At 38.0% G+C, this 23,730-nt stretch overlaps 1 protein-coding gene across 3 annotated transcripts in view; it reads left to right on the top strand.

Annotated features, from left to right (window-relative positions):
• UEVLD (UEV and lactate/malate dehyrogenase domains) overlaps positions 1-23,730 on the top strand; it is a 45,738-nt gene that overhangs the window by 1,784 nt on the left and 20,224 nt on the right. For 2 of the 3 annotated variants that reach the window (XM_026512239.4, XM_026512243.4), the window contains exons 2-7: positions 4,823-4,907; positions 8,095-8,160; positions 13,662-13,825; positions 17,316-17,451; positions 18,176-18,294; positions 22,370-22,472. In XM_026512239.4, the coding sequence (XP_026368024.2) occupies positions 4,823-4,907; positions 8,095-8,160; positions 13,662-13,825; positions 17,316-17,451; positions 18,176-18,294; positions 22,370-22,472 (673 nt within the window). The remainder of the gene's footprint in view (positions 1-4,822; positions 4,908-8,094; positions 8,161-13,661; positions 13,826-17,315; positions 17,452-18,175; positions 18,295-22,369; positions 22,473-23,730) is intronic. The other variant, XM_057317601.1, reaches the window with a different exon arrangement.

Genomic DNA, 23,730 nt, shown 5'->3' with positions numbered 1-23,730 from the left:
AAGATGAAAGCAGAGGAATGTAAATATATGTTCAAGGGAGGCAGTTAAATGGGTGAGAGGAGCACTCAGACAGATGTAATGGTATTGGAGGGTCTGCTCTGTCTAATATAGTATCCAGTAGCCACAAGTGTCAGATTTTGGTATTTGTCAGAATTCGGTAGAATTAAAAATTGAGTTTCTCAGTCACACCAGCCATATTTCAATTGTCAATAGCTACATGTGGATTGTGGCCACCATATTAGATCGATCTTTTCCATCGTGGCAGAAAGTTTTGTTAGATATTACTGTTCTTTATCATATGTGAGCAGGTTGGTGCGTGGGTGTTTCTTCTGCAGAATGAGTGTATATGTTTGTGTGCGTGTGTGTTTATATACACATATGTATATATTCTTCAGTTTGTATTAAATATCAAGTTTAGGGGCACCTGGATGCCTTGGTTAAGCGTTCAACTCTTGATTTCAGCTCAGGTCATGATCTCAGGATTGTGGGATTGAGACCCATACCATGCTCCATACTCAGCCTTCATGCTCAGTGGGGAGTCTCCTTGGGAGTCTCTCTCTCTCCCTCTCCCTCTGTTCCTACCTCCCCCTCTCGCTTGCATATGCACATGTGCACACTCTCTCTCTCTCAAATGAGTAAATATTTTAAAAACATAAATATTAAGTTTAAAAAACTTATCTAGTTCCCTCATTCCTATTTCGGAAGTATGTGATTCCCGTATCACTAGTTGAATTACCTTGGACAGGTAGCTTAACCTAGATTTGCTCATTCACAGAATGGTAAGATTGGACTTGATCTGTAAGATGTTTTCCAGTTAACGGTTTTCTAATGAAATGATGCCACAAAGTATTCCTCAATGTGTCCTACATTTAAGCTTATGACATATAAGAGTACTCTTACACACTCTTCCTAAATATAAGTCTACTAAATGAATATAACATAGCAGATAAAGTTAAAATTTTAGTAACTTCTCAATTTTTCAGTGTTACTGACTTTTTTTTTTTAAGTAGGCTCCATGCCCAGCATGGAGCCCAACGTGAAGCTGGAATTCACAACCCTGAGATCAAGCGCTAAGCTGAGATCAAGAGTCGGAGGCTTAACAGACTGGGCCACCCAGGCACCCCAGTGTTACTAACTTTTGTGAAGATATAATCACTTTAGTTTTAGAATCTCACAGGCCTCTTTTCCTCTTTCGTGACATGCCTATAGCCTTTAAGTACGTGGCATAGTCTGAGGCACATTTCCTTAGAGAATGTTATGTAGACTTTGCTTAGGAGGTATTGGAACAGTAAGGGAATATATGCCTTAATATTATACTAAGAAGATATTCTGTTTCATATATGGTGAAAATGATGTGAATATTTTTTTCAGGAAGGATAAAATGGGTCTTTTTTTTTAGGTGTCAAAAAGGTAAATCACATATTTGACTAGTGACATTTGGGTATTCCAGTCCTAAGGGAGAGTGCTTTTGCCCTCTTTTGACAAACTTTTATAGCGGTTTCGCAATTAAATCAATTCTGGTGTATATCCCTATGTAGCCATTAATCACATTCTCACAGGACATTAAAGTTGGAAAAAACAACTTATAATTTTTAAGTAGAAAACAAAACAAAACTTGTTCTCATTCATGATAAATATTCCAGGTGACAACAGTGCAGCCTTCATATATTTGTGGGATGATTTCATCCACTTTTGTTTACACTGAATCTGGGCCTAATTTCACCCTGTCGTTAATACTGATCAATTCTTAGTTTTGATGCCGAGTCCTGTGAATCATAATTTCTTTCTGTATCCACTCTACTCATATGAGTCTGCCTCTTTGCTAATTCCCGTCCGGTCAGCCTACATTTATCAGAGGCATATCCTGTGCTACGTGCTGTGGGGAGATACAGAGATGAGTACAAGATGATTCCTGCCCTCAAGTTGTTAATAATCATAGGCTTTTTCTTCTTCTTCTTCTTCTTCTTCTTCTTTTTTTTTTTAAGATTTTTTAATTTATTTATTTGACAGAGAGAGAGACAGCCAGCGAGAGAGGGAACACAAGCAGGGGGAGTGGGAGAGGAAGAAGCAGGCTCCCAGCAGAGCAGGGAGCCCAATGCGGGGCTTGATCCCAGGGCCCTGGGATCAGACCCTGGGCCAAAGGCAGATGCTTAACCACTGAGCCATCCAGGAGCCCCATAATCATAGGCTTTTTCTCTGCCAAATTCTTTCCCATCTTAAAATGATCTCCCTTCCCTCTAATTTTCTGTACCATTCTAGATTCTACTGTTGATTGTAGACAGCTGTTCCTGGAGGCCTTTCTCTAACTTAGATATGCTTTATGTGGATTCTTCATTTCTTGTCTGTATTTACTATTATATATGTTTTTGTTTAATATCTCACTTTTCTGTGTGTTAATCGTAAGGTCCTCATACATACCTGTTGAAGTTGGTAGGTAGTGGAGCTGTATCTTGTTTGCAAATGAAAAGCTTAAGGCTTAGAGAGAGGGAATAGAATCTATTTGCAGTTATTCCCCATTTCCTCTCAATCTCCTGTAACCCGAGGCACCCACTAATTTACTTTCTGCTTCATGGATTTGCCTATTCTGGATATTTCCTATACAAATCATACAATATGTGGCCTTTTGTGTCTGGTTTCTTTCACTTAGCGTAATGTTTTCAAGGTTCATCCATGTTGTAGTACGTACCAGCTCTTTATTCTTTTTTATGGCTGAATATTCCATTTTATGGATATATCACATTTTATTTATCCATTCATCAGTTAATGGACATTTGGCTTGTTTTGTTGGCTTTTATGAATAATGCTGCTTTGAACAATAGTGCACACGTATTTTGTATGGACATATGTTTCCACTTTTCTTGGTTATATACCTCAGAGTGAAATTCCTGGGTCAGACAGTAGCTCTATGCTTAGTCTTTTGAAGAACTGCCAGACTTTTCCAAAGCAGGTGCACCATTTTCTCACCAGCGGTGGTTTATGTATACAGGGGTTCTGATTTCTCCATATCCTCTCCCATACTTGTTATTGTCTTTTTTACTATGGCCTTTTTTTTTTTTAAGGTTTATCTATTTGAGAAAGCGAGAGAGAGAGAAAGAGGGTGAGTGGGGGGGACAGAGGGAGAGAATCTGCTGAGCATGGAGCCTGACGTGGCGCTCGACCCCTCGACCCATGAGATCACGACCTGAGCTGAAACCAAGAGTGGGACGCTCAACCAGCTGAGCCACCTAGGCGCCCCTAGCCTGTCTTTTGACTATAGTATGAATCCTCCAACTTTTGTGTCCTTTTACAAGATTGTTTTAGGCTGTTCTAGGTCTCTTCCATTTCCATATGAATTTTAAGATCAGTTTGTAAATTTTTGAAAATAAAAAAAAAAGCCAGTTGGGATTTTGATAAGGATTGTTGATTACTGAATCTGTTGGGGATATTGCCATCTTAATTGTAAGTCTTCTGATCTATTAACAAGGGATGGCTTTCTTTTATTTAGATGTACGTTAATTTCTTTCAACAAAGTTTTATAGTTTTTACACTAAGTTTTACATCTTGTTGTTCAATTTATTCCTAAGTGGTTTTTTCCTTTTTGATACTATTGCAAATGCAATTGTTTTTTCAAATTCATTTTCAGATTGAGAAAAGATTCTTTTTTTTTTTTTTTAAGATTTATTTAGAGAGCGAGCATGAGCAGGGGGAGGGACAGAGGAAGAGAGAGAAGTAGACACCCCACTGAGCAGGGAACCCCATGCGAGGCTCAATCCCAGGATCCTGAGATCATGACCTAAGCCAAAGGCAGACCCTTTTTTTTTTAAACTGGATCTCCACTTTATTTTTTTATAATAATTTTTTATTATGTTATGTTAGTCACCATATAGTACATCCCTAGTTTTTGATGTAATGTTCCATGATTCATTACTTGCGTATAACACCCAGTGCACCATGCAATACGTGCCCTCCTTTTTTTTTTTTTTTTTAATGATTTTTTATTATATTATGTTAGTCACCATACAGTACATCCCCGGTTTCCGATGTAAGACGTGCCCTCCTTAATACCCATCACCGGCCTATCCCATTCCCCCACCCCCTTCCCCTCTGAAGCCCTCAGTTTGTTTCCCAGAGTCAAAGGCAGACCCTTAACTGACTGAGCCACCCAGGCACCCCAAGAAAAAATTCTTAACATTTTTTTCCTTCATTGAATCCCCAGCAGAGGTCTAGGAGGTAGGTATTATTTTTCTTTGTAAATGAGGAAATAAGTTTAAAGAAGTTAAATGATGTTGCCAAGGTAGCATTTCTGGGAGTATATCTGGATGAATGAGGAGGCAGTTCACTCACCTTGACGACAAACCCTCGAATGCTGTCTGTTCTTCCTTTGAAACCCAGGATGAAGTACCAGGAGGGTTGGGAGGGAAATTCAAGGTGTCTCAGGTGAATGAGGTATTCAAGAATGAGGCTTGGATCTTGAACACTGGTGACGTGGGTGCTCCTGCCCTACTTCTTAAGCCTTCGGGATGTATTGGGAGGCCGTTTGATTCAGTGGTGAAAGGCCCAGGTCCAGAGTTTGAGCTCTGGCTTTACTTCTTCACTTGCTACCTAACTCAGCAAGTCATTTTGATTCTCGAGCTTTCATTTTCATCCTCTGTGGAGTAGAGCAGTTTTCAGCCCTATTATCTACTTCATGGGGTCCTTATTAAAAGGATTAAATCACATACTATTCATGTTCATAAAACTCAGAGCCCAGGGCCTAGCACGTAGTGTTCTGTTAAAGGTTAATTGTAATTGTTCTGCTGCCTACAGCTTTCTTCTTACTCCGTTCTCATTTTTCTCTTTTCAGTACAAGTTCAGAGATCTAACTGTGGAAGAACTAAAGAATGTAAACATGTTGTTCCCACATTTCAGATATTCTATGGACACCTATGGTAAGAACCATAACCCTAGTTTTAGCTACATTAAATTGTTAATTATTCACAGAGAGCTACAAAATTATAACTTCTCACTTCTCTTTTCTATCCCTTGATTTTGAACAGTACTCTGCAACCTGTGGTTTTGGAGGAAATTTAAGTTAATACAACATATTGTATTAGTTTTCTATTACTGCCAGAACAAATTAGCAAAAACTTACGGGCTTAAATACAGAGAACAAACTGTTGGTTGCCAGAGGGGTGTTGGTGGGATGGGTGTGCGAAAGAGAGGAAGGGGATTAAGAGCACACTTACCTTGACAAGCACTGACACATGTATAGAATTACTGAATCATGGTAGTGTACATCTGAAACTAATAGAACGCTGTGTGTTAATTATACTTGAGTATAAATAAATAAGTAAATAAGATAAAAAGTAAACAACAACAACCAACCAGCACAAATTTAGTAGCTTAAAAAAACTCAAGGTTACTGTCTTAGAGTTCTGTAGGCTAGAAGTACAGCACATGTTTGGGCTAAAATCAAAGTGTTGACAGGTCTCAACTCCTTTCTGGAGACTCCGGCAGAGATCTGTTTCCTTGTCTTTTTTATTATTTTTATTTTTTTTAAGTTTATTTCTTTTTGTAATCTCTACATACAAGGTGGGGCTCGAACTCATGACACTGAGACCAAGAGTTGCACGCTCTGCTGACTGAGCCAGCCTGGCGCCCCTCCTTGCCTTTCTTGGTTTCTAACGCTGACCCACATTCTTTAGCTCTTGATCTCTTTCCCCCATCTTCAAAGTGAGCAATGTTGCACCTCTCTGACCATTCTTCTGTAGCCAAATCTTTGTTTTTAAGGACCAATGTGATTAGATTAGGCTCACTCCAATAATATAGGATAATTTCCCCATCCCAGGGTCCTTAACTTAATTGCATCTAAAACGTCTCTTTGCCAAATAAGTTAACATATTCACAGGTTCCAAGGATTAGGATATTGGGCATCTTTGGAGGCCATTATTCTGCCTACCATATGGTTGATTCTGAATTATTAATAACAAAGCTTTAGTTATCTTGTTCGCTTATAGTTACCTAAGAACAATTTTACTTCAGTATCTTCTAAAATTTCTGAGCACAACCCATACTTGGAGATACATTTTTTTAAAAGATTTTATTTATTTATTTGAAAGAGAGCATGAGAGAGAGAGAGAGCACAAGCAGCAGGGAGGGGTAGAGGGAGAAGCAAACTCCCTGCCAAGCACAGAGCCTGATGTGGGACTCGATCCCAAGACCTTGGGATCATGACCTCAGCTGAAGGCAGATGCTTAGCTCACTGAGCCACCTTCGTGCCCCTTGGAGATACATTTTATATCGTGACTCCATAGACACACAACTGAAATACTGTGTACACTCTGGCATTTTCTATTCCATTCCACTTCATTTAAAAACAAATGCTGATTGAGACTCACTAAATTGATTTTAGGACCCACAAATTAGTCAAAACACACAGTTTTGAAAAACTTCTTTGTTCTACATGGGTATGTTTTATATTTGAATTCATTGTGTTAAGAAGTGTGTCTAATTAATATTTATTTATATATTAGAAAACTCGAGGAGTAATTGAAGTATTTCTTAGGAATAGCCACTGTCACATGTAGAAGAAATTATTAAATTCTAGCCCATCTGTGGCTGGCCTCTCTTGATTAGCACCCCATGATTTGGTGCTGCATAAGTGCCTGGGATGGGGGATATCACAGCTACTATTTATTGAATGCCTGATATGTTTCCAAATGTTTTATCTGCATTATCTTACATATTTTTTACAACCAAAGCTGTGAGGTAAGTGTTATCATCTTCATTTTTCCGAGAAAGAACCTGAGGCTCAAAGAGTTTAAATAACTTGTTCAAGTACACGGGAAGTTAGGGTTGGAGTCGGGTTTGTACATATGTCTGTCTTGCCCTCTGTTCGCATACGGCTTGTTCTTTTCAATGTCTTTCTTCATCATATAGACTTAAAACGTCATTATACCAGTTAATTCTTATTCTCATTTCTTCTCTTCAGAGAAAATGACCCATGATGCCATTGAACTCTCAAGCTGTAGGATTAATATTGTTAATGTCCATTTTGTTATTGAAGATGTGTCATAATCACTTCTATTTCGGATTTTTGAATCATTTGATTAGACAATGTATATTTACACCTGCAGCTCCTCTACCACGTTTCTAGGTTATTCTGTGTTCCTGAATAACAGTCCCTCTTCCACTGCTCTTTTCCGTTTTAGTTTTTACCATGGAATGATCCTTTTACCCACTGTTACCTTTCACTTATATAATTCAAGGTAAACATTTGTGCTTATGCACCCTCTTGGTCTTGCATCTTCTGTCAGCCTGGTGTCCTCTTTTCCCTTTCTAATATAGGTCATAAAATTTATTTAGAATTTTTCCTCCCGCTGCCTAAATAGGATAGTTACTGAGGTACTAAGAGGATTACCTTCCTAGACAGTTGGGTAATTTAAAACTGGAGGTAGTGTTTTCTGTATTCAATTCAGAGATGAGGGCATTAATTCTCCACCTCTGTATCTCCACCACTGTATACAGTCATTGATGGGTAAGTCGAAGTCTCAGGGACATGAAGGTGTAAAAAAGGTTGAGAATAATGCAGTTAGAGAAACTGAGGAAGATAATTAGTGATCTTCCGGAAGGGTAACTTTAAAAAATAAAGCTAACATTCTTTTTTTCTGATTATAAAGTTATAGTCTGGTATCTGAAAGTGATTATAACTGATTTGTTACACATTACAATTATTTGATAATGTCCCCACATTTTATAATCCTAAACTTCTTAGATGTGTTTTCACATTATCTCGTTTGATCCTTATGACAACTTTATAATGCAGTCCTACTCTCCTTGTTTTGTAGACGATGAAACTGAGGGTCAAAGAGATTGAAGTAGTCGAAAGTTGCATGTGTCTGAGTGGGAAAGTAGGCCTAGAACCTTTCTATATCAAGCCCTGCGTGTTTTCAGCTGCCCGCTTGCCTTTCTAAGAAAACAGTACCTTGTAATTCCCCCTTGTCAACATATTTATAGATTCCTAGGTGATGAACTTAGAAATTATGTGTGCTTCTGTACGTGTGTATGTGCAGCACAAACTTTAATGCTGTTGTTTTCTACTTTTAAGTGCATATTTTGGGGCTTTTTTTCTTGCAGTGTTTAAAGATAGTTCCCAGAAAGACCTGCTGAATTTCACTGGCACTGTTCCCGTGATGTATCAGGGTAAGTGTGGTGCTGGAGAAAATGTGGGAATTTTGTAAAAGAGCAATTAAACAAGAACTTATATTTATGTAGTTCCATAACATTTCTAAAGTATTTATTTTCTAATCAGAACCTTATTGGGTATAGCAGATTGCTGTTCCGTATAGCAGAATGCTGTTCCGTATAGCAGAATGCTGTTCCGTATAGCAGAATGCTGTCCCTCTAGGCTGTGGCCTGGATTAATATCAACAGATTCAATTCAGTTCAACAAATACTAACTGAGTGTCAACTACGTGCCCACTACTCTCCTAGGTGCCAGTGTACAGAGGAAGGTAAGACAGATGTTGGGGAGGAAGACCTTCCTCTGCCTTGTGGTCCTTTGAGGTGAACTTAGAATCAAATTGACATGAGACCGACACAAAGGAGAAATTCAAACTTAATAGACATACGTATGAGGGATGCACACAGACATGAGATTCCAAAGACCCTGAGCCAATATGAAGCTCATATGAGCTAAGGAGAGGGGAGGGGCCTGTGGACACAAAAGGGAGAAAGATCCTTAGCAAGAAGGGAAAGGAGATGCTTGGAAAAACAAAGGTTGCCCTCTTAGGCAGATAAGTTTTCTTGGTAAAGGGCAATCTCTGTTAAGAGCTCTCTTCTTCCTATAGACTCTTCTTTCCAGTGTAAATGTAGGCATTTGAGAGGGAGGCAGAGAGCTTTTCCTGCATCTGCTGGGTTTCGATTACTTTTAACTCAAAATAGTCTTTATGCCAGAGTGGCCCATCTTGGGCAGCCTGCCCTGGGCCCCTACACAGACATAGGCCTGCTCTTATGGAGAGTTCTCGTTGCTTTCCACAGCAAAATGCAAGGATCACACCTTTTTCTCCATTATATCAATGTTTTGTTACTCTCCCTTTCCGTCTGTATGATGTCCCCATTCTGTGGCTGAAACTGAATCTTGGCCTAGTCAAGTAACTTACCTAAGACCACACAGCAGTATCAGGCCATAACTTGAAACTCCAGTAGGAAATTTGGGGCCATTAGAGCTCAAAGAAAGCAACATATTTTCAGGTGGCCTGACAGGCTAAAATAATTAAGTGTTTGCCCAAAAAAACAAAAAATCACTAGCTCCCCTGTAGTGAACTCTTCCTATTTGTCCAGACCTACTTCTATCAGGGTTCAACAGGACTAGTCTTTCAGATAGGTATCATAGGTGATTGCTTATGTAGTATGATGTAAAGAACACCAGTGAAGCATTGGTTCTAATATATTTCTCTGAAGGGGTGCCTGAAATTCCACAACTAAACATTTATTCCTCATTTAAAATGCAAATAATCCCAGGAGGGATATTATCCAAAATCACTAATACACAGTGCTGTGTTTATAGAAAATGCTTGCTAAATATTTATTGAATGGTTGAGTTTGTTTATTTGATTACTGACTAATAAATGAATTTGCTGGGCACATGAGAGAGGAGGTGCCCTGAAGAAAGGGCTGAGGAGGATCTGAAAACAAATGGGGAGAGAACAGTGGAGTTTGCTCCTTTACAAGAGATTCAGCTCTGTACTGTGGGAATACACTGCTCAAAGGACACCAAGCAGCTGTATTTTGGGGGACTTTTTTCAAAGTAGGTGCTTCATTACAGTAGTCCCTAGACTGTTACAAACCCTTCTTAATTTCTTCCCCTCCACGATGGCTCATCACCCGGGGTGCACTCATGTTTTATTCTGCTTCTGTTCTCGTCCCACCATGACACCTCCTTTGGCACAGGAAATGCATAGGAATTCAGTGTGGTTTTTATACACAGGAATGTGGTTGGAGATGAGAGTAGATAGCAGTGAGCTCTGCAGAAATTGCAGAATTGATTTTTTCCCCCTCCTTGCTCCTCTCCTGCCAAGCTCTTAGACTCTTTTCTGGCTGCCTAGAGAACCTTACTCAGACCTGTTTCCCATTACTTGTGTTCTGCATTTATTATGGTTAAATGCTAGAAAGAGAGAGAGAGACAGAATTATTGCCCACCCCAATGATTGACTGGTTGATTGATTTTGTTCCCAATTCTTACCCACCCCAGTGATGTCAAGGGTAATAATATATTAGCAGAGGCGCTCATGAATTTAAATGAATCACTACTTAGTAGCATTTCAGTTTCAAGGACAGTGTGGGGAAGTAACAAGAGGGCATAAAACTTATTTTAATATCATTGGTATGATGCCCCTCATTGGCATTCTGCATCTCTGGGAGCCAAGGAGTTAATTCATTGATTCTTACATTGAGTCTTCCAAAGTAGTAATGGTACCTGTAGTACTTTTATTTTTGCAGTACACTCTTTTTTTTCTTTGCTTTTGAGTAGAATTATATCAACTCAGTGTGATGCACACTAGTTATTTCCTGCTGATCAGAAGGTCACAATGTATTATCTTTGTCATTTGTAAAATGGTACAATAATAGAGCCTCACTCTAGAACTATGAGGATTAAATGAATTACTATAAGTAAAGCTCTTGGCGTAATGCCTGGCACATAATAGATGTTTAATGTTGACTATGATTATTTGTCTGCCTATATTTCTTTCAGTTCCTAGTTTTGTTTTTGTTCTTGTTTTTTTAAAGATTTTATTTGTTTGAGACAGAGCGGGTACACAGAGGGAGAAGCAGACTCCCCTCTGAGCAGAGAGGCAGACCCGGGGCTCAATCCGAGGATCCTGAGATCATAACCTGAGCTGAAAGCACTTAACTGACTGAGCCATCCAGGCGCCCCTCCTAGTTTTATTAGTATAATAATACATACTCATGCTAAAAAAATTTAAACAATTGAGAAAGGATGAGGTTAAGCTTGTAACGAGCTTCCCACCCAGTCCTATTCCCCCGATGAATCTTCCATTGATATTTCCTTAGGTAAACCTGCAGACATTTTCTAGATTATTTCTTATCTCTGAGATAGTGTCAGGGTTGTGATGACTCTTTTTCTTCATCCACTCATTCTTTAGAGATGTGTATTCATCTTAATAAGATGATACCCATCTGAACTTTATTTACAGCTAACTTAAATTATATTTTTATGATACAGTTACTTCAGATCTGAGGACTCTACCAGGAGTTCTGACTCTTCGGTGGTGAATTACTGAAAGCTAAATGGGCAGGGTAGGAGGCAGGGCATTTGCTGACAGAAAAGAATGGGAAAGAAGGAAGGAAGAAGAGAACAGAACAACAGTAGTGAATCTTACCAGTTAGACACGGGAATCAGGCTCACCAGTTGCTTTGCCAAGCATGGGCTATTAATGTGCATGGACGCTGCTGGGGCAGGACGTTAAGGGAGGCAGCAGATCCTTGGTCAATTAGGAAGATACAATCAGTAGACATTTCTTTCCTTTTCTTTAATATGTAGTGGTCAACACAGAAAGTGGCAGCATCAGGATTTGGCCTACGACTCCAACTATATTACGAAACAAAAAAATTTGCATGGCCTAGAACAGTGGCTTTCAAATGTTTTGATTGTGACGCACAATAAGAAAGACTTTTATATACATAGCTAACATGCTACATACATGTATAAATGAAACACTGTACCACCTGTCGTATATTCTATTTTCTTTTCAATTCCATTTTAAGATACTGCTTGCAGCCCACTAAATTAATTCTGTGACCTGTCATAACCACAATTGGAAAAACACTCCTCCGGAGAGTATATAACATTTGACAGAGTTTAACTACTTCTGGAGGAATTTGATGGTGTGTCTCAGTACCTGTTGGTCACTTTGTGGTGCTGTGATCACATGACTTTATAATCACAGAATTATCTATGGATCAGTTGCTATGTCTATACACAAACTGTAAATACTTAGACGCTATGGTGACGAATGTTAACTAGACTTACTGTAGTGATCATTTTGCAATATATACAGATATCAAGTCATTACGTTATACAGTGAAACTAATATGTTATATATCTCAATTTAAAAAATTGTTGTTAAGACTTAGACAAAAGTAGAAGAGGAGTGTGGTTCTGAGAACTACTGAAATACAAGTATTAGGACATTTCTATAATGTACTGATTTTCAGCCCTACCTGCACTTTAGAATTACACGGGAAGCTTTTAAAAAATGTTATCCACACCCCATCCCATTGAATCAGAAACTTTGGGGGAGTGGCCTGGATACTGGTATGTTTCCAAGTTCCTTAAGTGCCTCTAATGTGCAGACAGGGCTGAGTATCCTCGTATCACTAGAGGAGGAAGCAAGATGAGAAAAGTAGCTTTCAGTGGGAGGAAGATTTCCTTAGTAAGAAAAGGAATGCAGGGGAAAATAAAACTTTTTTTTAAATTTAGACTTGGCCTATTTCCAAAATGGGTTTGAGGTAAATTGCAAAAATTGCCAACCCTTCATGATGCTTACCATGTCATATGTCATTCTAAGAATTTTACATGCCTTAACTAATTCCATCCTCACAACAACCCTATGGGGTAGGAGCTATTATTATTTCCATTTTATGGAGGAAGGAATTGAGGCACAGAGAAGTTAAGGAACTTGCCTAAAATCATATAGCTAGTCATGGGGGAAACTAGGATTCGAACCCGGGCATTCTTGCTCCTGGGCAGCCACGTTCATAAATACAGTGAAAGACATGCACTAAGATTATGAAAGCAGGAGTGACTATCAGGAGATACAATAGAACAGCTAAGGTAATCGATCAGATTTCTCGTTTAAGTTTAGTTTTTACACTTTCATTAGGTTTAGCTTTGGGCTTCCTGGCATCCAGGGCCGTCAGAGATTTTTGCTCTCGGTAGGCATGATGCATGTACGTGGTTAACACTGGAAGTGCATGCACTCGAGTTCCCATCTCTCAGTACACTGAAATTTAAGTGGACGAGGTAACTGTTAAGGTTATTTTCAGCTCCAAGTTCTGTGTGTGTAACCCAGCTTGTTTGCACTTAATGAGCAACTTGAGGGTCAGTATCAAATGTATCAAATTCATCTTTGTGGATTCACTCATTTGTCATTTGTTTATTCATTTGCTCACTCTTATTTATATAAGAAACCTTTATTGTCAGCCAGTGTGTTAGGCACTTTACTTGGTGCAGGGGATATAGAAATGAATAATACATAATCCTCTGGAAATTGACATTGTGAAAGGAAACACAGACCTGTAGGCAAATAACTTCAATGCAGAATAAGTGTAAAAATAGAAATGTCCACTACCCTTCAAGAAAGGGTCAAAGAGCTCTGCTTGAATGGAGCAAAGAAGGTTACATAGAGAAGTTGCTGTATCCCAAATTCCTGGCACAGTAGGCCCTGTAAATAGTTATTGAATTGGACAAGCTGGTCGTTGTCTTAATTAAAGTTCTTCAAGTGTTATGCTGGTGCTTTAATGGGAACATGAAAATGGAGAAGTAGGCCTTGATTTGTGGAAATCCTTTATATACATACATACACTTGACCATACGCCTTAAAATGCCACCGAGCTGTACGGTAAATATAATGTGTATGCTTCGTCATTGTTTGAAAATGTGTTTATTTTGTCTCAAATAGGTAATACATATAATATACCAATTCGTTTGTGGATTTTGGATTCCCACCCTTTTGCTCCCCCCATTTGCTTCTTAAAGCCAACTGCAAATATGGGAATCTCAGTGGGAAAACATGTGGATGCTCAAGGCCGAATATACTTGCCCTATCTTCAAAACTGGAGCCATGTAAGATCAGTTTGGATTTTCTTTTAAAAGTTTTTATTTTTCTGAGTATTTATCCTAATGGCACAAATAAGTTACTGAATTTTCTTTCAATGGTATTCCTCATATGGACTTTAAAAGTATTTTGAAATTGAGCTCCCTGGAGTCCCCAAGTTCCCGAACCCCAGTGACAGACAGCAGCGTGCATGAAGTGCTCTCTCCAGGTCTGGGGCCACTCTTACTTGCGCACTCTCTTCTGGTAGTTGCTCAGTACTTTGTTGATAAAGCACATGAAAAGTTAGTAGCAAGATGTTCGACATTATTTCCTAGTCCCTCCTTCTTAAAGATTTTTATGTAATACATGTATTTATTTGTAGTTTTGCCTGTTTTTGACCTGTATGTAAATTGAATCATACTGTATAAAATCTTCCATTGCATGTTTTGTTTTAACTGAGCATTAAGTTTTAAAAATTTCTTCATGATGATATATGTAGCTAATTTATTTGTTTTGTAAGTTCTCACATGCAATTTTGTTTTCTGTATTTTTCATATGCCATTATATTGAGCACTTCTCATTTTAAACAATATTTTCAAAATACGTGGTCTTTAATTGGTTGCCTGATGATCTTGCATAAAAATATTGGCATGATTTATTTACAAATTGGTCTGTTAGAAATTTAATGAAGAGCATCCTTAAAGATAAATATATGTTAACATAAATGTATACATATTTATAAATCTTTAATAATTTCCTAATGATAAATCTCTAGGAATGGAATTGTTGGATCAAAGTTTATAAATACTTTGAAGGCTATTTTATATATTGCCAAATTGGCCTCCAAAAGCCAGACAAAATGTATGTCTACCATCACTTGAAATCAGTGTAGAATCCCTGTTCTGCAGTGCCCTCGTTCTAACAGAAGGTACTATCATTAAAGCAAAACAAACCTTTGCTTGTCTTTATATATTTACTTAGAAGGATGTAGAGTATGTTCTCATTTTTGTAAGTAATTAAGATTTTTATGAAAGGATAATTTAGAATATATTTCTGTGTATCCAGGAAGTTGTAGGACAGGAGGACCGGAAACCCCTGAATGAGAACAGGGATATGTCAAGAGTCAAGTGAAGTTGGAGTGAAGGATGGTGTTAGGATTACAACTTTTTATTTTATATACATCCCATCAAATGGTGTGCAATTATGGACATGTTTTACTTTGTCTTTACGTTTTTCTGTATTTTTCATATATATAAAACCTTTAAAAGAAGAAAAAAAGAAATACAAAAAGAAGGGATGCACACCAGGCCGTTGGTAGTGGAGGTTAGATGGAGGGACATTGACCTTTTACTTTATGAATTTGTATGTCATTTGCATTATTTGGTGATTTTAATAAATAAGATTGCCAGTTAAATGTGATAAACAGGGCATAATAAAAATTTGTCATTTGGAGGGACAAAAATGATATCTTAATGTTTAGTTTTTTGACTATTTGAGAAATTGAAATCTTTTTCATATATCAATCGATCATGTATGCTCCTTTTTTGAATTGTCTGTTTATCTCCATCCATATTTACCCCTTCCTTTTTTTTTTAGCTATCCTCAAACAGTATTTTGACATTTGTGCCCTGTTGTGGGAATTCATATTTCCTGTTTCCTTTTTCTGGTTTTCATCGGTATCTCTTTTCATATTTTGTTTGTATGGTAAATACTCAGATAGATATAGGCTAGTTGAGGTTGTGCTGGATTTCAGTTCAAACAGTATTGATTTCATTTTATTATTCGGAGCCTCTTTATTGTAAGCTAAAATTTTAAACTAGAACTGGTCTTAAGAAGACATTACATTATTTAAATTTTCCCTATTTAAAAGTACTACAGTAACTTTAAGTTGCTCATGCAGTTGGAATTGTAATTATGTCGTAGAATTACATAGAATTTTGGAGCTGGAAGAAATCTAGAGGCTGTCTAGGCCAAGGATTGCAGACGTTTACCCCAACAGATTCAATGTGCTGTGTTAGACCTACAGAATTTTGTTGAACAGGAAAGTGCTTTTGCTTTGTTTTGTTCTTAATATGAATTTGAATGCCTATATGTATACTCTTTCCAATTTGCCACAATAACCATCTCCCTAAATTTTCTCATACTTGACAACTTTATACATCACGTTATTGTCTGCTTGGTCTTTAAAAGTGCTTGAGTTTTTGATCCTAATAACTTCACTGTCTTAATTATTATAAATAGTGAAACTCAGACTCTGAGAAATTAAGCACTTTTTAAAATAAGCTAACTACTAAATATTTTTAATAATAATAATATATATTTTATACTCACAGCATATAGTTTGCATGCATTTGTTTCTCATAACAGCCACTTGGGATTTATTATTCATATTATATTGCTGATAACACTGAAGCTCAGAGAGGTTATGTGGATTTCACTAAGGTCGGTTAAGAAAAGAAACAGTACTGGATTAGATAATATTTTATCAGTGTTACCTTTATAATGTGATAATGCTTATATAGGAGATTGTCCATTTTTTGTTTTGGGTTTTTTTTGTTTTTGTTTTTGTTTTTTTACAGATTTTATTTATTTATTTTGAGAAAGAGACAGAGAGAGAGTGCATGCACACGTGAAGCAGGAGGAGGGGCAGAGGCAGAGGGACATAGAGACTCTCAAGCAGACTCTATGCCAAGTGTGGAGCCCAGTGCAGGGCTTGATCTTATGACCCTGAGATCAGGACCTGAGCGGAAACCAAGAGTCAGATGCTCAACCGACTGAGCCACCCAGGCGCCCCTGTTTTGTTTTTTCTTTTAGAAGATATACACTAAAGTATTTAGAGGTGAAAAGGTATTAGATTTGCAATTTATTCTCAATTGGTTCAGAAAAGTATAGAGAGGGAAGGAGACTGAGAAAATATATGTGCTAAAATGTTAACATTTGAGTGAGCTGGGTAAAGAGTATATGAAAATGCTTTGCACTTATTTTTGCAACTTTTCTATAAGTCTGCAACTATTTCAAAATTAAAAAATCAAAAAAAGATACACAGTTCCTGAACGTAGGTACTTTGCTATAAGCACATTCATGTTATTTTCCCATCTTTTGGAGATGTGGATTAGCATTTCTCTAATTTTCAGTTAAAAGAATTAAGTAATTTCTCAGTTAAAAGTATTATGTAATTTGGGGGCGCCTGGGTGGTTCAGTTGGTTAAGTGTCTGCCTTTGGCTCAGGTCATAATCTCAAGGTCCTGGGATCAAGCCCCACATCGGCTCCCTGCTTAGCAGGGAGTCTGCTTCTCCCTCTCCCTCTGCCCCGCTCGTGCCCTCTCTCGCTCACGCTCTCTCTCAAATAAATAAATGAAATCTTAAAAAAAAAAGTATAATGCAATTTGTGTGGTAGTTTTCAAAACCTAAGAGCATAATGCAAAACTTTCTTTTGGTTAACTTGATAACAATGTATAGGTTAACAAGGTAGTATTCTTTAGGAAAATTTTTGCAGAACTTTTCCATTTGTATTCTGCAGCCTAAATCTGTCATTGTTGGACTAATTAAAGAGATGATCGCCAAGTTTCAAGAGGAACTTCCCTTGTATTCTCTACCATCATCTGATGAGGCACGGCAGGTGGACTTGCTAGCCTATATTGCAAAAATCACTGAAGGTTTGTATTTTTAATCATCAGGGAGTTATGAATTTATAATTTCTCACTAATATCCTTTACTCTCTGCTACCGGATCTCTGTAAGTAAATATAGTCATGTATCTGTACGTATCTGCGTTGAATCAAAAATTCCTGTACATCTATTGTAGGGTAAGTGTTACCATGCGGTTCCGATAAATGTGGCTTCTTAAAATGTAAAATATTACTCTTATACAGACAGATAAAATAATTTATGTTTTGTTCAAAATTACTTGATATGATGATCCCAAACCTTTTTCATGATATGTTTATGTGGTTTTTGCCTCATTCAATATTTTAGATCAGAAAATTCATGATTCTCAGTGTTTCTCATTGAGGATAAAGCAAAATATCCATGCTTCTAAAATTCAGTAAGGCGTTAAACATTTTTGCATTATAGACCAGAGAGGTAAGAATCAGGATGTTTTCAGAATTATGGAAATCCGATTTTTTAGTCTCATATAATATTTTTTAAATGTTTAGAAAGATACTTTATTTTTAAAGGGGTAGTGTCTATTTAGTAGAATATTTACTGGGATTCCTGTCTGTCTTGCATTTCACTTGTTCACATATTTTTGAATGCCGCTTATGGACTAGCACCATGTTTTCTGACCAAGTTACTGAAGGTTGGTGTATTTTTTTAAGAGGCTAAAAGAGATTTTTTATATTACTTCAAAATTCTCATGATAATCCACTTTTATTTCTAGGTGTCTCAGACATAAATTCAAAGAACTGGGTAAATCACGAGCATAAAACAGTGAATAAAATAACTGTGGTTGGAGGTGGGGAACTGGGTATTGCCTGCACATTAGCAATCTCAGCAAAGGTATGTAAGCATCATGGTTATAAATCTGTCTATCATATTGCTACACTTTTAGGCACTTTGTGTTTAACATACAAGAAATAATGGTTTCATTTTGTCATGTCGGAAAACCTCATTTTGCCTTAAAATGTATTTAGTAGGAAAAAAAAAAGCTGAAAGCTCTCATCAGGGATATTGCTTCTTAATTAGTACTTAGTCACGGACTAGGCTTTAAAGAAGTGATTTGAACAATGGGCTCATCATCCTGTTCCGAGGGAAACCTCAACGCGGCATTCATCTGACTTAGTCACCAATTCCTTTGTGTTTTCTGAGTCATGCCGCTTTAATTAAGCTCTTAAATTTAATATAATACTTAATTTTAGCTCCTTCTAGAATTAACATTTTTTTCTTAAAGATTGCCTTTTCTTTTGTAATTACTCTACTTTCTCTTAGAATCATAGTTTCTAAATTGATATTTTACACTTGTTTGAAATTTGTTTATTTTTCCATTGGTCCTTTTTACTAGATCTTTTGTATATATATTATTTTTCAGAAAGGCTTAAATTCCCTTCCAGAGAGGTTCAAAAGACCTTCCAGTGTCCCAGTATTATGGTAACAGCATGTCTGTGTCTTTTCAGGGATGTAGCCCAGAGTAGAATAGCTGTCCCTCTCTGTTTATTTGGTAGCTGGCATTTTGTTTTTTCTTCTCTATGAAAATTGGATTGTTTGTCAGGCACCTGGGTGGCTCATTCAGTTAAGTGTCTGCCTTAGGCTCAGGTCATGATCCTGGTGTCCCAGCATCGAGCCCCTAATCGGTCTCCCTGCTCAGCGGGGAGTGCGCTTCTCCCTTTGCCACTCACCCTGCTCATGCTCTCTCTCTCTCTCTTTCTCGCTGTCTCTCAAATAAATAAATAAAATCTTAAAAAAAATCTTTTTTTGATTGTCATCTAAATTCTTCCCTTTTTATTTCAGACTCACGTGTCTTAGAGATAGGTTGTACTTTAGTAAATAATTAGATTGTATCCAGGGAGCTAGAAAATTTTAAGAGCTGGCTGCACAGAGCAACATATGCTAACTTCTGACTTCATTTCATTTCCTCCACCCTCCATCTGAATACACTAGGCGCTCTTAATGGGAATTTGAATTGTTTTCAGTTCCTTTGTTACTAAACAGAATGCTTCCATAAACACTGCTTTACAAGTTGCTTATTTTCTCCTCTGAATTTTCTTTTAGGTGTACATAATCTCAAAAAGAGTACTAGTGTGGGGCACCTGGGTGGCTCAGTCAGTGAAGCGTCTGCCTTCGGCTCAGGCCATGATCTCAGGGTCCTGGGATCAAGCCCTGCATTGGGCTCCCTGCTCAGGGTGGAGCCTGCTTCTCCCTATCCCTCTGCCACTCCCTCTGCTTGTGCGCTCGCGCTCTCTCTCTCTAATAAAATCTTAAAAAAAACCAGTACTGGTGAATCAGAGGGCATGAATGGTCTTTATGGTACGTATTACATATTGCTAGATTGTGCTTCAGAAAGGCAGCATTAATTTATGCTGCTAATCGCACATCAATCTGATTTTTGATATCCCTACCAGTACTGAGTTTTATCAATTTTGTTTAGTTTTGGTTAAGTACAAGAAGTCCCAAGAGCCTCACTATGACTATTCTTTTGTCTGTAAACTGTCTAAATGGAAATTTTTTTCCATTTTTCTTTGTAAACATTAATATGTTGATACAAGATACAAAATATCAAATATGATGTCAGTAGTAATGGTGGTGGTAGCAGCAGTAACTAACCTTTGCTGAATGCGTACTGGGTGCCAGGAACTCAGCTAAACGACTTGACTAAGTTTTACTAAATTTTACCTAACCCTATATATTAGGTACTGTCATTACAGCCATTTTACAGGTGAAGAAATCAAGGCAGAGGGAGGTTATGCAACTTGCCCAAAGTCACACTGTTAATAAATGGAGGCAGGATTTGAAGTGAGGCAGTCTGTTTACAGAGCCCGTCTTCTAAATCTTTACTGCTCAGCGTGTGGCCGAGCTACTGCTCAGCAATATCTGAGATCTTACTAAAATTGCATTGTCTAAGGCCCTACCCCAGACCTATGGAAGCAAATATGCATTTTAACACAACCCCCGGTGTTCCGTGTGCTGTACTGATCTATTAAATGGTGATCCCTTAAAGCTTGGGAAGTTCCGCCTTAAACCACTGTGTTACACAGCCTGATTATTGCTGCTGTCCTTACGGATGGACATGTAGGTCATTTTGAGTCTTTTGAATCTCTGTATACACATTGTATCATGTTACACATGTACTAATGAACTTGTAGGATAATTTCTATAAATGAAGTAAGTGGATTAAAGAAATTACTGTGTTTTTAAATTTTGATAGAACTTGTCAAATTGTCCCCCATATCAGTTGTACCAGTTTATTCTCATACCCACAGTGTGTAAGAATGCCTGTTTTCCCACACTACTGTTGTTTAACCTTTGGATCTTTGTGTGTCTCATAAATAAAAACGGTAACTCATAGTTTTCTTTGCATTTCTCTTTTGAGTGTAGTTGACAATAATAAAATTAATAGGTACAATGTAGAGAGGACTTCCCTCTGCCAGCTCTGGGTCACATATTAATCCTCATAACCCCATGAAGTAAGGCCAAGTTCAGTGACTTGCCCAGCGTCACAGGGCTAATAAGTAGTGTAGCTGGGTTGTTTTCTTTTGTACTTTCTGCTGATGATCTGGCAGATCCCTGGGTACTCTTGCCTCTGCACTCTAATATAGGAAAGATCCTCACACTGCTTACCACTTTAGAAAAAGACCTTCCACAAAGGTAACCAGACTTCGAGGAGTTTCTATGCTGTCGTTTACAGTTAGCCGACCACGGCACCCCAGCAGCCACCTATAGGCATGCGGAGTGTTTTCCATGAGATCTCTGGGGAGGGTTCTACATGATAATAGGATTTTATTTTAGATTTATGGCTGTTGTCCTTTTTGATTTTTTTCTTTTAAAGATTTTATTTGAGGGGTGCCTGGGTGGCACAGTCGTCAAGCGTCTGCCTTCAGCTCAGGGCATGATCCCAGCGTTGTGGGATCGAGCCCCACATCAGGCTCCTCCGCTAGGAGCCTGCTTCTTCCTCTCCCACTCCCCCTGCTTGTGTTCCCTCTCTCGCTGTCTCTCTCTCTGTCAAATTAATAAATAAAATCTTTAAATAAAAAAGATTTTATTAGAGGGAGAGCACAAGCGAGAGAGAGCAGGAGCAAGAGAGAGAGCAGGAGTGAGAGAGAGAGAGCACAAGCAGGGGGAGGCAGAGGGGCAGAGGGAGAGGGAGAAGCAGGCTCCTTCCCAGGACTCTGAGAGCATGACCTGGGCCAAAGGCAGACGCTTAACCCACTGAGCCACCCAGGTGCCCCTATTATCCTTTTTTTAAAAGAGAAACTTGACGTTGGTATTGACTTCCATGCTAGAAATGAGTCACTAAAATAGAGCAAAATCACTCTAAGTACTTTTAGAATGGAAATTATGACATCAAAATGAAAACGTAAACTCAAGAACAACAGCAAATGTATTGAGTACCCCAACTCATCCTTATTACTGATTGTCCCATCAAAGGAAATCTGCAGTCTGTGACTTCTGAGTTAAGTCCTGCTAGACCCCAATTTTCAGTCAAGCCTAAAGGATCACATTACTCAGGTTCACAGTAATTTCTTGCTTGCATGTCCTTTTATTGCTACGGTGTTACTTTTCCTTCATAAGACAGCACATGGGGGGAGGGGGCGCCTGGGTGGCTCAGTCATTAAGAGTCTGCCTTCGGCTCAAGTCATGATCCCAGTGATCTGGGATCGAGCCCCGCATTGGGCTCCCTGCTCAGCGGGAAGCCTGCTTCTCCCTCTCCCACTCCCCCTGCTTGTGTTGCCTCTCTCGCTGCCTCTCTCTCTATCAAATAAATAAATAAAATCTTTAAAAAAAAAAAAAAAGAAAGAAAACACGTGAGGCTTGTGCATTCCCCTTTAACTTCACTTCTAAATTTCTAAATGAAATTAAATTGAGTAACTGGCTGTGTTTGCGTAACGCTCTATGTTCTTTTTCTTATTGTACTGTACAGGGCATTGCAGACAGACTGGTCCTCTTGGATCTCTCAGAAGAGACGAAAGGAGGGGTGATGGACCTTGACATCTTTAGCCTGCCTAATGTGGAGATCAGCAAAGGTCTGGCCATTCTGCTTAAAAGACGTTTGCCTCATTTGTTCTTGTATTTGAGTCCTAGAGTTTTTTTAATGCACTTTTTTTTAGAACAGTTTTAAGTTCACAACAACTTTGAGCAGAAGGTTCCCTGCATGTGGACAGCCTCTCCCACTATCAACATTCCCCACCAGAGTGTCACAGTTGATGAACCTACCCTGACACATCACTATCATCCAAAATCCATAGTTTATATTATGGTTCACTCTTGGTGTTGTACATTCTGTGGGTGTGGACAAAGCCATAAGGACGTGTATTATGTCCTTATGACATACATACCATGTCCTTATGACATACATACCATGACAGTATCTTTCACTACCCCCAAAATCCTCTGTGCTCTGCCTTGAGTCATGGAATTTTAATGCTAAAAAGCACATTAAAGATCATCTAGTCCAAGTTGGGAAACTAAGATTCAAATAAATAAAGTGACTTCCCCAAAGTCATACAGAGATTGTAATTGATTCCATTAACAAAGGTCAAATGAGCAGAGAATATTCTGATTGGTCAGAAGGATTTATTCTCTCTTTGACTTACACTGTAGTATAAATGTGTTTTCTTTGATTGCTTCCATTCTCATAATACATTGGTTAAGAGCACTGGTTTTAGAGTCAGATAGGGGGTTGAATCCCAGTTCTGCCACATTATAGCTCTGGCATTTGTGAGGTTATAAAACCTCTCAAAGCTTAGTTTTATCATCTATAAAGTGGGAATAATACCTACCTCTTGGTATATGGCAGAATGTTAAGATTTTTACAAAAAATGTATATCGCTTTCATTAAAAATATATTGTTAAAATAAGTTTTGATAAGAACAGAAGGATTTCTTATCATTAGTAAATAAAAGTTTAAATGTTAGGAAAGTAGTTTTTAATCTCATCTTTTTAATTTAAAATTTTGCATATATTTTATAATGTACATAATGTATTAGTACAGACATATTCGTAGGTAAATACCATATTTGGGGATGAGGGCTTAAAAATATTTTATTACTAGAGATGCATGATCAAAAGAATTGGAAGGCCAGGTTATAGCTAAAGTCAGGTTGTAATATGTTATAATTGTTTGGCTTTCCTTACTTAGGTCCTCTATATTCCTTGACCATATCCCCCCCCCCCCAAATCAAAATGGTGTCACAAGCCTAAATTTACTAAGAACAACAGTGGGTCAGAAAAATTGAAATTATACCTGCAGGTTGTAAAAATTGGGTGTAATAGTTAAAGTAA

This window comes from Ursus arctos, unplaced genomic scaffold (genome assembly GCF_023065955.2).
Source record: "Ursus arctos isolate Adak ecotype North America unplaced genomic scaffold, UrsArc2.0 scaffold_23, whole genome shotgun sequence".
Lineage (NCBI taxonomy): Eukaryota > Metazoa > Chordata > Mammalia > Carnivora > Ursidae > Ursus > Ursus arctos.
The sequence above is the reverse complement of the archived record's forward strand: the minus strand, read 5'-3'. Positions and strand labels throughout refer to the sequence as shown.